Below are 14,818 nucleotides of genomic sequence, written 5' to 3'. Positions count from 1 at the left end.
TCTGTTAGTGGACTAATCGCTTGTTTTGGTCTTAGTCAACCAATATTTCTTCAGTCGATTGGTCATTTATGAAATGCTTTTTCATGCCGAATGAGTCATTTCCAAGGAACTTATGAGCACATTGCTTGTTAACACAAGATTCAAAGTAATGCTTTTGTGTGATTCATTGTGGAGAAACTCAGTTTTACTCCGCTGATTAAATCAACCAATCAATAAGTCGACAGAGTCGCATGAGTGTTGGTCAACTAAGAATTTCTTTGGTCGAGGACAGCCCTACTCACTACAGTGTGTGTTTTGGGCCGTGTCTTGCTTCAGGTGGACGCTCTACGTCTGCGTCTGGAGGAGAAAGAGTCCTTCCTGAACAAGAAAACCAAGCAGCTGCAGGACTTGACGGAGGAGAAGGGAACTCTCGCCGGGGAAATCAGGGACATGAAGGACATGCTGGAGGTCAAAGAAAGAAAGATCAATGTCCTGCAGAAGAAGGTGAGCATCAGAGTTGAAGAAAGCTTTGTCATTTAGGGTGCGAGAATACAAACTGAGGAAATAACCATTCACTAACCACGTTATTGTTACATTATTTATCGGTTACACCGAACTGTGGTGAGTAGGCGATGGTCTATGCCGGTGCACTCCAAGTGTAATTTGAAATGAACGACGAGCGTAACGAGTTAGACTCTTGTGTCCTGGACTAAACCTGTCACTCTGTGGAAATACAAAGCAGAGTGGATACTCTCTCCATTTAGAGTGAGAGAGAGTCTCTGTTGCTCTCAGGGGGAAAGTGTCCATAGAAAGACAAGCTAGAAGATATTTCTGCCTCACTGACTCTTGTATGTGTGTGTGCTATAAATACCCACAGAGTGTTACTCCCTCTCTCACCCGGACCTGCTCAACCATTCCCGTTGCTTCTTTTTCTCTCCTCTCTTGTTCGATCACACCTCCTCTCCCTCATCCGTCCACTTTTATCTCTCGTGATTTCTAAATCTTTGTTTCCCTTCTGATGTGGCTGATAATTCGGTTTTGTTTCTCTGCTGTGTCAATCATATAAAATAAAATAATAGATCAGAGCACATTTTAATGTCTATAAATAGTTGTGTTTTTGCATTAGTCTTAATGCACAATTCCTACTTTCTCCCAGATGGCAGCTTGATTTATATTCTGTTCTGCTCTTTATTCTGCTTCTCAAACTCTTCTTAAAAGTCTGGCAGCTTTTGATGTATTTCTTGAAATAGAAAATGCTTCGCTGTAAAGCCCCAGCACATTTCAAACTTTGAACATGACGTTGTCTGTAGTGGGTATTAATCATCAAAGAATTGAGTAATCTCTGAGTCCAGCTATAACACCAACTTTAAACACCATCCTCCCGGCCTCCTCCTCCTCGCTGTATCAGATTGAGAACCTGCAGGAGCAGCTGCGGGACAAAGACAAGCAGCTGGGGAACCTGAAGGACAGGGTCAAGTCTCTGCAGACCGACTCCAGTAACACAGACACTGCCCTGGCCACCCTGGAGGAGGCGCTGTCAGAGAAGGTATAGTACAGTACTGCACTTTAGCATTAGGATTAGCATGCAATGAGTGTGCACGGTTGGGATGTGAACAGCAGTTGGTGTCTGTCCCACTCACTGGAATTGGGTTTGATTTTAGGACCTGCATCTATGAAACTGCTAAAAATCGAAATTTGTGACTGATTTTGGTAAAAGTCAGACATTTTAGGAATACACTTTTCGCTAGAGTTAAATGAGATAAAAACGTTAATAACTGTACAGTAAATATAAAACTATCACCAGCAGAGACTCCATGAAGTTACTGCTCCAGACCAAGAAAAAGTCTGGCACATAACGGCGAATTGATTTGTCTGTTACAGATCAAACAAACAAGACAGAATGTGTAAATTAGTCAGATTTAGGTTTTTTAGGTTTAGGTAGATTTTATTTGGACAGAGACAGGCTAGCTGTATGCTAATCTAGGTTAGCTGTCTGTAGGTGGTAGCTTCAAACTTGTGTACTAATATGACTGGTATCAATCGTCTCCTCTAATTATCAGCAAGAATGCAGATAAGCGTATTTCCCAAACTTTTCCTTTAAATCAAAGATTAAAGTAATAACCCTTCACGTTTAGGCCTACTCGCAAACTTAAGCTTTTGTTTATGACATTTCTCACAACTTAAAGGTGCCACTTGACAGCTGCTCTGAAAGCTTACTCTTACACTTTAGTCTTAAGTCGCTTGACAAATGTGTCTTATTGCTCACGCTCAGCTAAGACTCTTTAAACTCCTAAGTTGTCTCTTTAAAGCATTCTTAAATGTAACTCCCTTAATTCATTTTGTGTATGTGTGTGCGTTAGGAGAGGATTATAGAGCGTTTAAAGGACCAAAGGGAGAGGGAAGACAGAGAACGCCTGGAAGAAGTGGATTCATATAGGAAGGAGAACAAGGACCTGAAGGAAAGGGTCAACAGCCTGCAGATAGAATTAACAGATAAAGAGGTCAGTGAGTATGCATGGAGCAAAGAGATGTGTGTACGGGTGTGTCCACATGGCTGCATATTGTACACATGCTGTGCCTTTATGTTTCTCTACTCTACTGTTCTGTGCAGTATATTCTGTCTTTATATGACATTTAAGCTGTGGCACTTTGGCGTAGTTAGAACTGGTTTGAACCTGTGCTAACTGTCTGTCCACATGCAGTCCTGTCTCATCGATTTAAAGGAACACGCTTCATCACTGGCATCCTCTGGCCTCAAGAGGGATTCAAAGCTCAAGTCACTGGAGATCGCTATCGAGCAGAAAAAAGAGGAGTGTAGTAAGTTGGAGACGCAGTTGCAGAAGGTAGGTGTGCGTTTCACAGTGCAGAATCACTCATCAGGCTATTGTGTAGATGTTATTTTGATTTAATGAAACGGGTGACTACTCATATTGAACCTTGATATTGAGTCAGTTCCTAGTTTTTTACAGGACAGTTACATAGTTCTCGACACAGATAGTCATCCTCCCCTTTTGTAATACTGGACTCAGATTTATGTCATTCTGTCAACATTGGTGTTGCAGAGGGAAAAATCAGCAGTCGTAATTTAGGGCTAAAAAACCCTCAATAGTTCAGTAAAGCTCATCAGTAAACATCATACCACGGAGGTTTATCAGAGCAAATACTTTTTCATACACATTTACAGCTGTATGCAATACAGTCTTACTACAAGGTCCCTGTAGTAGCTGTTCTTGAGCTTTTCATTGTATCCCGTAATCTGAAAACGAAATCTAAAGTTACATTTTATGACAACTGCAACTCCACATGCTAAGAAATACCATGTGTTTTGCCAAATAATGTTTCCAAGGTTATAAATAAACTTTCAGTCTCAAATGTACAGGTTTATTTTTTTTTATTGTTTTTAACTTTAATTTTCCCATTTAGTTTGGTGAGGGCAGAGCCATATAACACAAAAGACTGGATGCACTTATACAAGAAACATAGACTCCATAATTAAAAACAGACCCACCTACCCCGTATGCCCTATAACTATACCCATTAGCTGCACACGGAAAGTATAAACAAGTACAGTTGATAAGAAACAGACTAAATTGAAAGCATTATGAAATTATTAACATTTATTGTTGTTGTGTAATGAGGAAGAGGTTCAGGAGAGAAGTTGGCTATTTTATTCACCAAAACACTCAAGAATTTTTCATGATAAATGCTTTTCAACTTTGGCTGAGCTGTGGGGAGCTTCTCTGTCCTGAATGAAGTCTTGAGAGATGTCCCTCATTAATTGCACTGAACTTTAGATAACAACCAATGCTTGCTTGTCCACTGTGAACAAAATAATTAGCTCACTGTGAGTCCAGGGACCTCTTAGACTTTAAAGTGGTTATAGACTTCACCAATTGTGAATTATTCCTTTTATTCTTAGAATTTACAGAGTTTGGTGTCTTTTCTTTCCCTGCTCATATATTTCTGTAGCTGAGGGCTGACACTGTGTGTTATTTTCATGGAGGATCATTTTGAATGACTAATCTCAAATTCCTCAACAGAACACACTTTATGTGTATATATAACAAGGTGAAATGCTAATTCCTTATCTGTTACTATCACTGTAAACTGGACTGAACCAGAAACGTGAACCTGCCTTATATAAAACACAGTTAATTAGGATAATAGCTACCATCATGCTTTCTCCCCTGTAACGGGCTGCACTGCTTCGATAGGCCGCTGCAGAGAACGGACCATTATAGACCCTCCCTCGCCTCCTCCTACTCCATAATCCTCTGACTATCCCTGTGTCTGTTCCTCTGCATTTGTCCGTGATGTGTAGCCCTTAACCTGTAACAACATGTGCTGTACTGAGACTCTGTTACTGCTCTGTCAAACATGTATTGTAACATGTCTGATCCTGCTGTTCTCTCCTCTGGCTCAGACTAAATCCTAACACTTACTCTCCCGCCCTACTCCCTTCCTCAACCCCTCCGTTTGCAATGTAGCAAGCTGAGCAGCTATTCAGTCACATGAACAATCCTGTAAGTCCCTCTCTTGAGCTCTCTGAGGCACATATTGAAAGCATGAGGACCACTGATAACTTCTTTGAAACATGCTATATGGTGATCATGCCAGCCCTAAGAATAGGTTCTGCTTTCACCCACTGAGCCACCCAGATGCATGTCGATCATCGCACTGTACTGATATAATGAGCTTTATACTGCACTCACAGTCCTGTGCAACGTACTCATTCTGCAACTATTTGTGTTTGTGACACATGTGGTGAGACTGGTGCAACATATGCAGTATTTAAAGTTCACTTTATTTGGTCAGTTGGAATTATACAGTATATATATATTTATTCTCGTCTAATTGTGGCTCTGTACTTGGTTTATCTGTGATTAGTTTGTTTAACTACAGTGTGATTTTCTTATTCTTGCACATATAAGAGAAAAAAGGCTCTGCACACTTTTGTCCAATGAAAGAATTTAAAGATAAGGCTAACGTTTTCAGTTACCAGATCTTTATCATGTTTGAGAGCAGGATATCGAAGAGCCTCAATCCATATTAAGCATCAATTTCTTCACAAAGGCTACTCGGATATTGTATGTAATGGAAGTCAAAGGACATGGCCATTAATCTTACTATCGTGCAACCCTGTAATGAACTGTGAAGCCAAACTTCTCCCATCATTTCCATTCGTTACTGAATGATGTTGACTTTGAAGTACTTTGATTTTTGTCTTTTTAAAAATCAAGTTTATTTAGAATCCCCATAAACATCCAATTCAAGCTTTAAATAGTTATGAGGGATGCACTGATACAGATTTTATTTTTAAAGCTGATACTCACTTATACCACTGATGCATTTTTGTGATGTTTAGTAAAATCCCAGGTACAAAACAGGTTAAGCTTCAATTATCCTGAGGTCCTTAATTTTGTGTATAGGTGTACAATATATCACAGAAACACAGGATAAATCAATACAGAAACAAATCGGGAAAATAAAATAATAAAATACCAAAGCCATTAAAAGTGGAGTACCTAAAACCTCATTAAAACCTCATCTTTAGCACAATTCTCTCATCAAAGTCCACATTTATACCCACAGGCTGAATGGAATCTAATTTCTATGTCCAACAAAGATAAACTTCCACATTGATTAGTGGATCTAAAATAACTCGATGTATATTTTACAATTTGAATAATTGAGAAACATCTCCCACAAGCTAAATCCTAACATCGCTCCTCATGCTTAAAATATGAGACTTACTGTTAGCCGACAGATTAACTGGGTCCCTGTTGCTTCTGTTTCTCCATTATTTTGACTGAAAATCGCAAAGACTGTGCAGCTTCGTTGGGTTTGCATGACATAGTCGACCTTGTTGCATGTTGTCACTGTCAGTGTTGCCGCGCTTTTCTCTCGTCTCAGTGTGGTGCAGTTAGCTGAGGTATCAGTCGTGGTTGGAGATCACTGCAGTGTTTTGGTGGATGCTCTCTGGCTCTGTACAACTCTTGCACTTTTGCGACCTGTGTTGACATGTGTGGCTGAATATTGTCTCAAGGGTGATGTGTGTACCACTGTATTGTACTTCATAGAGAGTTACAAACTGTTGCAATAATGGTGAAAATAGTCCATATTGATCGAGCAGTAAAGCTCTGATTAGTTTGACAGATAACCAAAGAGTCAGGTTCATGATTTAGCATTTCACTGCAGCTAATTTGCTAACATTTTTTGATCGTTAAAGTGCTGCACAAACACACAGATACATAGTCCTGCATTCTGCACGCTCACCAAGTGTACAAAGTGACTGGGAGTCTCAGGAGGCTGTTAAACGGAGCTAAATAATAGCTCTGTTAAAGCTAATGAGCCAGCACCAGTAATGATGCCCTTGTTCGCAACATTTTACTTATTCATTCAGAAAGAGAGAGAGAGAGAGCAAGGGGAGTGGTTAAAATAAGACAGTGATGGACTGCAGTGTACTGTATGTATCTCTCTTCCTTGGGCAGTAAAACATTCTGTGCTGTACTGCATGGTTGTGTTGATGTTATAATGTTAACTGAGTGTATCTTCGGGTGTGTGCATATGTGCATGTTTGTTTGTATCTCTCCCTGGCTCGTGGATGCAGAAGGCCCATGAGGTGGAGCAGCAGTCCGGCCCCAGAGGGAACCCAGAGTACGTGGACCGAGTGAAGCTGCTGGAGAAGGAGGTGAGCTACTACAAGGACGAGGTCAACAAGGCTCAGACGGAGGTGGAGAGACTCCTGGACATCCTGCGAGAGGTTGAGACTGAGAAGAATGACAAGGATAAGAAGATCGCTGAGTTGGAAAGGTAAATAAATCTGACTGTCTAGACTTAAGTTAGTGAAGTATTCAAAGGCATCTTAAAGTAAATCTATCTGTATGCTATTTCAGCAAAATTGTGATATTATCACATTACATTAATTTTGCAGAAGCATTTGTCCAAAGCTACTGATAATTCAAGCTTGATAGGAAGAAGTGCTGTCGTTATCACTCTGTCCTCCAAGAGATGCAATACTACAAACATACAATATATAACAAAACAAGAAACAACAAAGAGAGAGACCCACACTCAAAAAGAAAAGAAAACGATCCCTTTCTATATGTGCTGTGTACATCCTGTTTTCCCTATTGTTGTCATCACTATTATAGTAATAGTTTTGGGTTTATCTGCTTCGCTTTTTTTTATTTTGGTCACTGAGATTTCTGCCTTTCTGTGAGCTGACTAAATGTCTAAATGAACTTCCTTGTGTCTTTGTATACTGTACATGTACTGTCATTTTCCTGTTCTCATGTACAAGTGTGACATCATGAGTTTGTGTCGGCACAGTGTCTTGCACTGGATCCAGTCCCTGGCTTTTATAATACACCCAGAAATACATGAACACACCTTTCCTGGGAGGCATGTAGAGATACACACAGAAGGTTCTCTTTCTGTTAAAGTTGTGACGCTTTGTTAGATTTGATATCAGAACACAAAGTGCCTCTGAGTCATCCCTTTAATGGAAGAGGTCAGACTGATTTCAGTTAATGGACCACATGAATAAAGCTGGTGGCCTCATCAACTCTTAGCTCACCTCTCCGTGCGGTCCAGAGTCTCTTCACTTGATGCAGCTTTTGGCTTTGGTTCGGCTGATGGAGGAGACCGCCGTCATTATCCAGGACTTGAATTTAAACTAATGAGACAAAGAATGGATAAACCGCATGAAAACGACACATGAGCACCGTCTGCCAATGACGGCCCCTCGTCCCTGTCACTTTAAGAGTCACAAAACCAGTTCTGTTGTTCCTGCCCAGCTAGTGATAGGGGCCATTTCATTTATCTGTCATGCTAATTTATCAGTGGTGTTTGATTAATTAAGTGTTCTTGTCTTTTTTTTGCCATCTTTACCCACTTTTTCTGTCCCTTTCCTCTTTCTATTTTCTGTTTCATGCCCACCTGTCTCTCTCTTCACCATCCGCCATTGATCATTTTCAACTTCGGTCTCGAACCTCCTTTTTCTTCTCCTTTCTCAAATCCAATTCTTGTTTTTAAATCTCTTCTCTATCACCTATGCAACTCCTCCTCTTTTCCATTGTGCCCCCCTGAAACCAGCCCCCCTCCCTCTGCCCCTCGCCTCACCCCTCGTCCTGGTGGCAGAGCTCCCCCTGACCCACTCCCTTCTGTGTCCGCTGCCCCCCAGCAGATAGGGGGCATGGTGTGGGATTTCCTGGGAAAGTGAGTGCTCTGCCCTGGCACTTCATCTTGTCTGCGACTGCTGCATCTGGTTTCCCCTGTGTGCCTGGGTCTGCCTGCTGTCTAAAGGATTAGTCTGCATTGCTGTACCCGCACACATGATTCAAAGATCCCTGGATTCATGTTTGCTTTTATTTCTGTAGCATGTGTTTGTTCAGTGGAATGTGTATGTGCTGTGACTGGTTGTTGATCAGTCTGTGTGAGAGAGTTCATGCTGCATGTTTATGTTTTCAAACTGCATGTGGCAACCAGCATTAAACGCCATCTATGTCTGCACTGATGATAGAATGGGGAATTATGTCAACAAAGATGTAGTTGTATGACAAATCCCATTATAGCAAATTAAAGCACCGCATCAGAGTATTAATAATTGCACAAATGTGGCACAAATACTTTATGTCTTACTAATGAAATTTAATATTAAAGTTTAAAGTTTGTACCTCAGCCAGCTCATAAGTACAAAACTAATTTTGCAATATATGTCCAGGTGTTTATATGTTCTGTGGTGTTTATTTTGATTCCCCTTAACAGTAGACGTTATTTCACCCTGGGGTTCCTTTTGTGGCCTGTTTCTGTTATGATGCACGGCAAAGTCGCACAATAAAACCAATCACACCAAGGATTCAGCAAAATAGCAGTTTACACTGTCAATTTTAACAGTTGTGACTGAAAGCCCCTATCAAAATGTGCACTTGTATATACATATGTAATACTGTAAATACCGCTCTATATACTGCAATAGAAGCAGTTTTCTTGGTGTGATTTTCCCAGCTGCACATATGCACACTAAAACACTTGCAGACACACACACACACACACCTTTTTGTGTGTGTTTGTGGTGATGGCTGTTTGTTGCAGCTTATGTAGGAAGTTTCTGTCCTTAAAGCTGAGTCGTCCTCCTGCCATGAGCACACTTCCCCTGCTCATTCCATCCACCCATCTGCCCACCTCTCCCTACGTCACCCTCGCCCTCTGTAATTCTCACCCTCTTATCCTTCCAGTAACATCACCTGACGGCCCCTCTTTCTTCTAGTGGTTTTTCCCAGTGCCCACCTTCCTGCTCTCCCTCCTAACCTGCCCCATCCCTAGCTTGCTCTACCAGATACTAAGAGAAATGATCCGCCAAGTGGCCTGCATGAATAAGAGCTGCTGTGCTCCAGGTCTACACGCGCTCTGTGAGTGAGGTGCTGTAGTAGGTAGGATCTGGACTGACCGTTGATCTTGAAGTGTGTTATACCAGTCGGGTCTCTTTTTGTTTAAACAATCCTGCATCCATAACTAATTCTCTCACTAGCTCCCTCCTTCTCTCGGTCAAACCAGTGTTGGCTTCCCCTCCTTTTGCTCGGCACACAGACCTGTCCTCTTGCCTTCTTCTTTTGCCCTGCTGACTTTTGCCTGTCCGACTGCATGTCTGCCACTCCCAGGCTTGGCAGCAGATGCACATGGTTCTATATTTTCAGAGAAGGTGCATCCTGCATTCGCTGTGTCAGGCTGCACAGCAGCGGCTGTCACAGGTGCCTCTGTGATCTCCCGTGTTGTTTGACAATGAACACACTGTGATCTCCTCTGGGTCCTCTGTATTGTTTTCTTTTTTGTGGTTGATTCTTTATGTCCTGGTTCTAATGTCTCTTTTTTTTACTTTTTCCTTTGTGTGCCCTCATTTGCTGCTTCCAATGTCTCCTCCACTTGTCTCGTCATCCCCTTCTCTTCTATCTCTTCCTCTCCCCATCTGCAGTCTAGCTCCCAGGTAAGTAATGCCCCTCCCTCCCCATCCCGCTCCTTCTCTTACCCATACTAACTCTGGTGCTTCAACCTGTGAGTCATCTCAGCAATGTGTCATGTTAACATGAAGCTATCAATTCATCTGTGATGCTCATGTCTTTTTGCTGTCCTGGTGATCTCATGATTGGTACCATTTTGAAACAAGATTCATTCAAAATGCACCTGACATGATTGTCCATTACGCTGTACTTGTTCCTTTTGTTTGTTTCATGTTATTTGTTGTGATTTATGAGAATATATTGTACCCTACTCACACATATACTTACTACTTATGTAACACTATTGCCTCAAGTATGTATTTTGCATTTCTTAGTAGAAAAATGCTACAGCAACTACAGAATAGAATTCAGAAAAAAGATTGGCATGAAAATGCTGCATTTTTGTGGTTTCACAGACAAGGAGGCAAAGACCTGACAAAGAAGGGTCCAAACATCAAAATGGGACCACAAGGGGACAAGAAAGGCTTAGGACAAGACCCTCGTAAAGACGGCTCCATGGACAGTGGCCACCACGTAAAGGTGCAGGTTTACTTCTGAGAAATACACCAGTTTATTATAACCTTCATGAAGGTAGGATTCATTGTAGGACTGTGTTAGACTGCATTAGTTTTAGCTGAGTGTATGTATTAGTGATATATCGTGATATATCCATCTAATGCAGTTAGAGGAGCTGATGAACACACTGGAAAGGACGAGGCAGGAGCTGGATTCCACCAAGCAGCGTCTCTCCTCCACTCAGCAGTCGCTGCAGGAAAGAGACGGCCACCTCACCAACATGAGACAGGAGCGCAGGAAACAGCTGGAGGAGATACTGGAGATGAAGTTAGTGTTATCATGTGATGTCAGCCGCACAAAGACAGCCCATTATTTCACTTATCTTGATGTGTTTCTGGCAAAGGCATGGATTCATTTCTTGTCTGGAAACAGAAATTCTCTCTAAAGTATCTACAAAATGTTTTAAATGTATTTGAGGTGAGGAACAGGGCATGCAGTTCACCAAAATACCTAGTTTAGATTAAAGTCACATCAGCGTTTACACTCCCAAAACTGCTTGTCAATACATTACCTCAGTGATCCGGCTCATTTAGTTTCATATTTTTACAGACTTAAATAGAATAAATAGAAATATGCTTTTTGACACTAATTTACTTGAGTCTTGTCATCACTGTGGCCAACAAATAGTCCCGTACATAAACATAACACACACAGAAAGAACCTCAGTCTTTATACGCATTAAACGAACCAGCTGTTTACCCCCGTGTACAGTCTTTATGCTAAGCTAAGCTAACTGGCTGCTGGCTGTAACTTTGCATTAAACGGACAGACATTACCACAATATTAATCTTCTCATCTAACTCTGAGCAAGAAAGAAAGTAAGTGTATAAATGTCTAACTACTCTACTCCGTTGAATCTCAGAGTGAGAGGTGAGCGTGACAAATGAGAAGTGAGGCTAATTTTACGCCATCATTAACAGGAGTACAAAGCAATCAGATTTCTCTGTGACTTCACTTGTCATTCATTGATCATCATCTGACTCCTGAATCTGGAGTTTTACTTGCACCTAAACAGCAATTGAAATGTATGCAGTTACATTGAATTGATACAGTTTTTTGGTTGATAGAGAGTAATGGGATGTCTCACTAATATACCGTATCTTTAATGTGCTTTCTATTTCATATACTATAGGTGCTGATGCATAATGTTTTTGTTCTACAGGCAACAAGCCCTGCTGGCAGCCATCAGTGAGAAAGACGCTAATATTGCACTGCTGGAACTGTCTGCGTCCAATAAAAAGAAGACCCAGGAGGAGGTGCTGTCCCTCAAGAGGGAGCGGGACAAACTGATGCACCAGCTCAAGCAACACGTTAGTACTGCAGCACAATGTCAAGGAAAAGTCTGTCTGCGCTGTAGCTGGTTGCCAAGGCAACATTGATAAAAATGAAAAAAATGTAGCTGCACAAGGCAACGAGACATTTTTTTCCATTTCATCTACAAGGGGCGGTGCACACGCATGGCCACTGATCCTCTTTGCTAGTTCAGTTTTTCCCCAAATACGACTCATTGTGCTTTATCAGAGCTGAGGCAGGTCCGGTCTCCAGTCATTTCACGCAGGTCCATGTCAAGTTAAAAGTTCTCATTTGCACATTGCCACTCTTTTCTGGCCATTAACATGACATTTACTTGAGCTCTGATAGTTTCCTATCAAAGCTCTGTTCATTGGCATAGCTGCGGTCAAATGCATCCAGTGCATCGGCCTAATCATGTAATATTTAAGGTGTGCTTACCAGGTCCAACCTTGAGTCTTAAATGTTTTTGCTTTCAAGCCTCAAGTCATGTCAGGTCTTCAAGGAGTCAAGTCTCAAGTACGTAAAGTCTCGCAGCAGTCAAGTCCAAGTCAAACTCAAATCTTTGACTTGAGTGTAATTCGAAATCAAACTCTCAGCTCTATAGCTCTAGTATGATTTATCCACCAGGAACTCAGGCAGCGACAATATGGCCTCCTTGTGTCTCTGTAAGGTGCCCTGTGTTTCCTTGATAAATAAAAAATGGTGATTGTTAGACCTCCATTAAACATGACTCAGATGTGTATCTGCCTTTGTAAATAATTTAAACTCAACATGAAATTAAATAACTTTTAAGTAAGAAACACAGATGTAGTTACACAAATGATTCTCATAAATCCTAACAATGCATAGGCCTACATACATTAATGGAAGTAAATTGCATGAGTAAAAATAAATAGTGGTTAAACGTATACCCACATCAAAACGGACTGATGACACTGGACTAGACTGATTTTAACTTTGTTGTCAAGAGTTTGATGAGAATATTTAAACTACAACTTGTCTTTTTTTAACTATTTCATTTTTTGTACCAGTAAAACATGTGAGTTAGTGAACTTCTGAGGTGCAGGGAGGTGGATTTTGTTACCTTTGGATGGACTACACCTGGCTGTTTCCTATTGTTTTCAGTCTTTATGCTAAGCTAAGCTAATCGGCTGCTGACTGCTTCGTATTTAGTGAATAGTTGGGAGAATGGTGTCAATCTTCCTATTAAACTCAGCAAGACAGTTACTCAGCATATTTCCCAAAACAACTTTTCTTTTGGTTGTGTATTTTTGAAACTAAATCACAAAGACCTAAAAAGTGACTATAGAGGTGAAAATTCATCAGTTGAAGTCGGAGAAAGAAAAGGAACATATAAGCCTCAGTGTTGGTTGCATGGTTATTGCACTGGATTGTATTACATTGTAAGGTGTTCCTGTTTTTATGTCAATCCACATATACTGAAAATACGTGCTTTGTCCAGTCGTGAACTCATTTGATGTTCATTGTGAGGGAATAATGTTCTTTTTTTTTTTTAACAGCTGCTGATCATCATGCACTAACCAGTTTTCTCTTTCTACAGACACAAAGCAGAATGAAGCTGATCGCCGACAACTACGAAGATGAGCAATATCATCCACATGGTCCTCACCACCCTCCAACTCAGCCCCCGCACGCTCAGCCTCAGCCCCAGCCGCAGTACCCTCACGCTCCCCACACTCCTCACGCTCCCCAGACTCCTCACGCTCCTCACGCTCCTCACGCTCCTCATGCTCCCCACGCTCCCCAGACTCCTCACGCTCCTCACGCTCCCCACACTCCTCACGCTCCCCAGACTCCTCACGCTCCCCACGCCCCTCACGCCCAGCAGACTCCATATCCACACACCATACATCCGCAGCACCCACAGGCCCCCCAACAGCACCCGCAGCAGCCACAACCCCAGTACACTCACCCACCTCATCCACCACACCCTCAGCAACACACTCAGCAGCACCCTCAGCAGCACCCTCAGCAGCACCCTCAACAGCACCCTCAGCAGCACCCTCAGCAGCACCCCCAACCACCTCCCCAGCATCAACAGCACCCACGCACCCCGCAGCCCCAACACCCTCACCAACAGCACCCACAGCATCCTCCACAGCACCCACAAGGACACCCTCCTCCGCAGCACCCTCACCCTCAGCACCCACACGGCACTCCACAACAAGGACCCCACCCCCAGCATCCACATCCCCAGCACCCTCAGCATCCTCAACACCCTCAACACCCGCACCACGCCCAGCATCCACGTCACCCATCGCCCCATCATCGTGGAGGGTCGGCCCGAGGACCCCCACATGCTGGTCACCGCCCTGCTCCGGACCAGGTTAGATGTCATTTGTGTAATTATTTTGAAAATTACCATTAAAGTACAGCCCTGAAAAATCGTTGCCAAAAGCAGAACTGCAACTACTTAGCACATTAATAGATTCTCTGATGCTTACTTTTACTTGAAAACGTTCAAAATGCTTATTTTTATATCACACCGCCTGCTGTCTTTTGATCAGCATTTACTCCAGTTTCTGTCTACTTTCTTCCCTTCATGCATATCGCTGATGTTGGTCTGTCACACTGACATTGACAGGATGACGACGAGGGCATTTGGGCATAATCTTTGCTGTGACAACCAAAGCTCTAATATTGTTTTGAGGGGTGAGATATGTTTGACATTTTCCCACGTTATGATTGTCAGTGTCCTGTGTCTGCTATATTTCATAGCAAAAGAAACCGCTGTGTGACGTCTGTATTTTTGTGTTTTGTTATCTCTCGCCTTCAGACGATTCAGTCACTACTGGAGGAGCACAGCCATGCCATGATGTTGAAACACTACCCGACCAAACATGTATTACTTCCACTCAATAAACGCTCAGCAATGGTACCTTTGTTTATTTTCCGGGGAAGAGGAGGGGGCACTCAGGTGTGCAGGTCATGCGGGGAGACTGACAGCTTTG

At 42.2% G+C, this 14,818-nt stretch overlaps 1 protein-coding gene across 1 annotated transcript in view; it reads left to right on the top strand.

The window, feature by feature from the left end:
- erc2 (ELKS/RAB6-interacting/CAST family member 2) overlaps window positions 1-14,478 on the top strand; it is a 28,908-nt gene extending 14,430 nt beyond the window's left edge. The window contains exons 6-17 of the mRNA XM_076111158.1: window positions 316-483; window positions 1,388-1,525; window positions 2,340-2,480; window positions 2,682-2,822; window positions 6,593-6,794; window positions 8,082-8,199; window positions 9,953-9,964; window positions 10,394-10,511; window positions 10,660-10,820; window positions 11,716-11,863; window positions 13,408-14,193; window positions 14,452-14,478. Of these exons, the coding sequence (XP_075967273.1) occupies window positions 316-483; window positions 1,388-1,525; window positions 2,340-2,480; window positions 2,682-2,822; window positions 6,593-6,794; window positions 8,082-8,199; window positions 9,953-9,964; window positions 10,394-10,511; window positions 10,660-10,820; window positions 11,716-11,863; window positions 13,408-14,193; window positions 14,452-14,478 (2,160 nt within the window). The remainder of the gene's footprint in view (window positions 1-315; window positions 484-1,387; window positions 1,526-2,339; window positions 2,481-2,681; window positions 2,823-6,592; window positions 6,795-8,081; window positions 8,200-9,952; window positions 9,965-10,393; window positions 10,512-10,659; window positions 10,821-11,715; window positions 11,864-13,407; window positions 14,194-14,451) is intronic.
- Window positions 14,479-14,818: the final 340 nt, after the last annotated feature.

This window comes from Anarhichas minor, unplaced genomic scaffold, assembly GCF_050575085.1.
Source record: "Anarhichas minor isolate MPS153535 unplaced genomic scaffold, ASM5057508v1 ptg000043l, whole genome shotgun sequence".
In the NCBI taxonomy this organism is placed as follows: Eukaryota; Metazoa; Chordata; class Actinopteri; order Perciformes; family Anarhichadidae; genus Anarhichas; species Anarhichas minor.
Note: the sequence above shows the minus strand (reverse complement) of the source record. Positions and strands in the feature narration are given on the sequence as shown.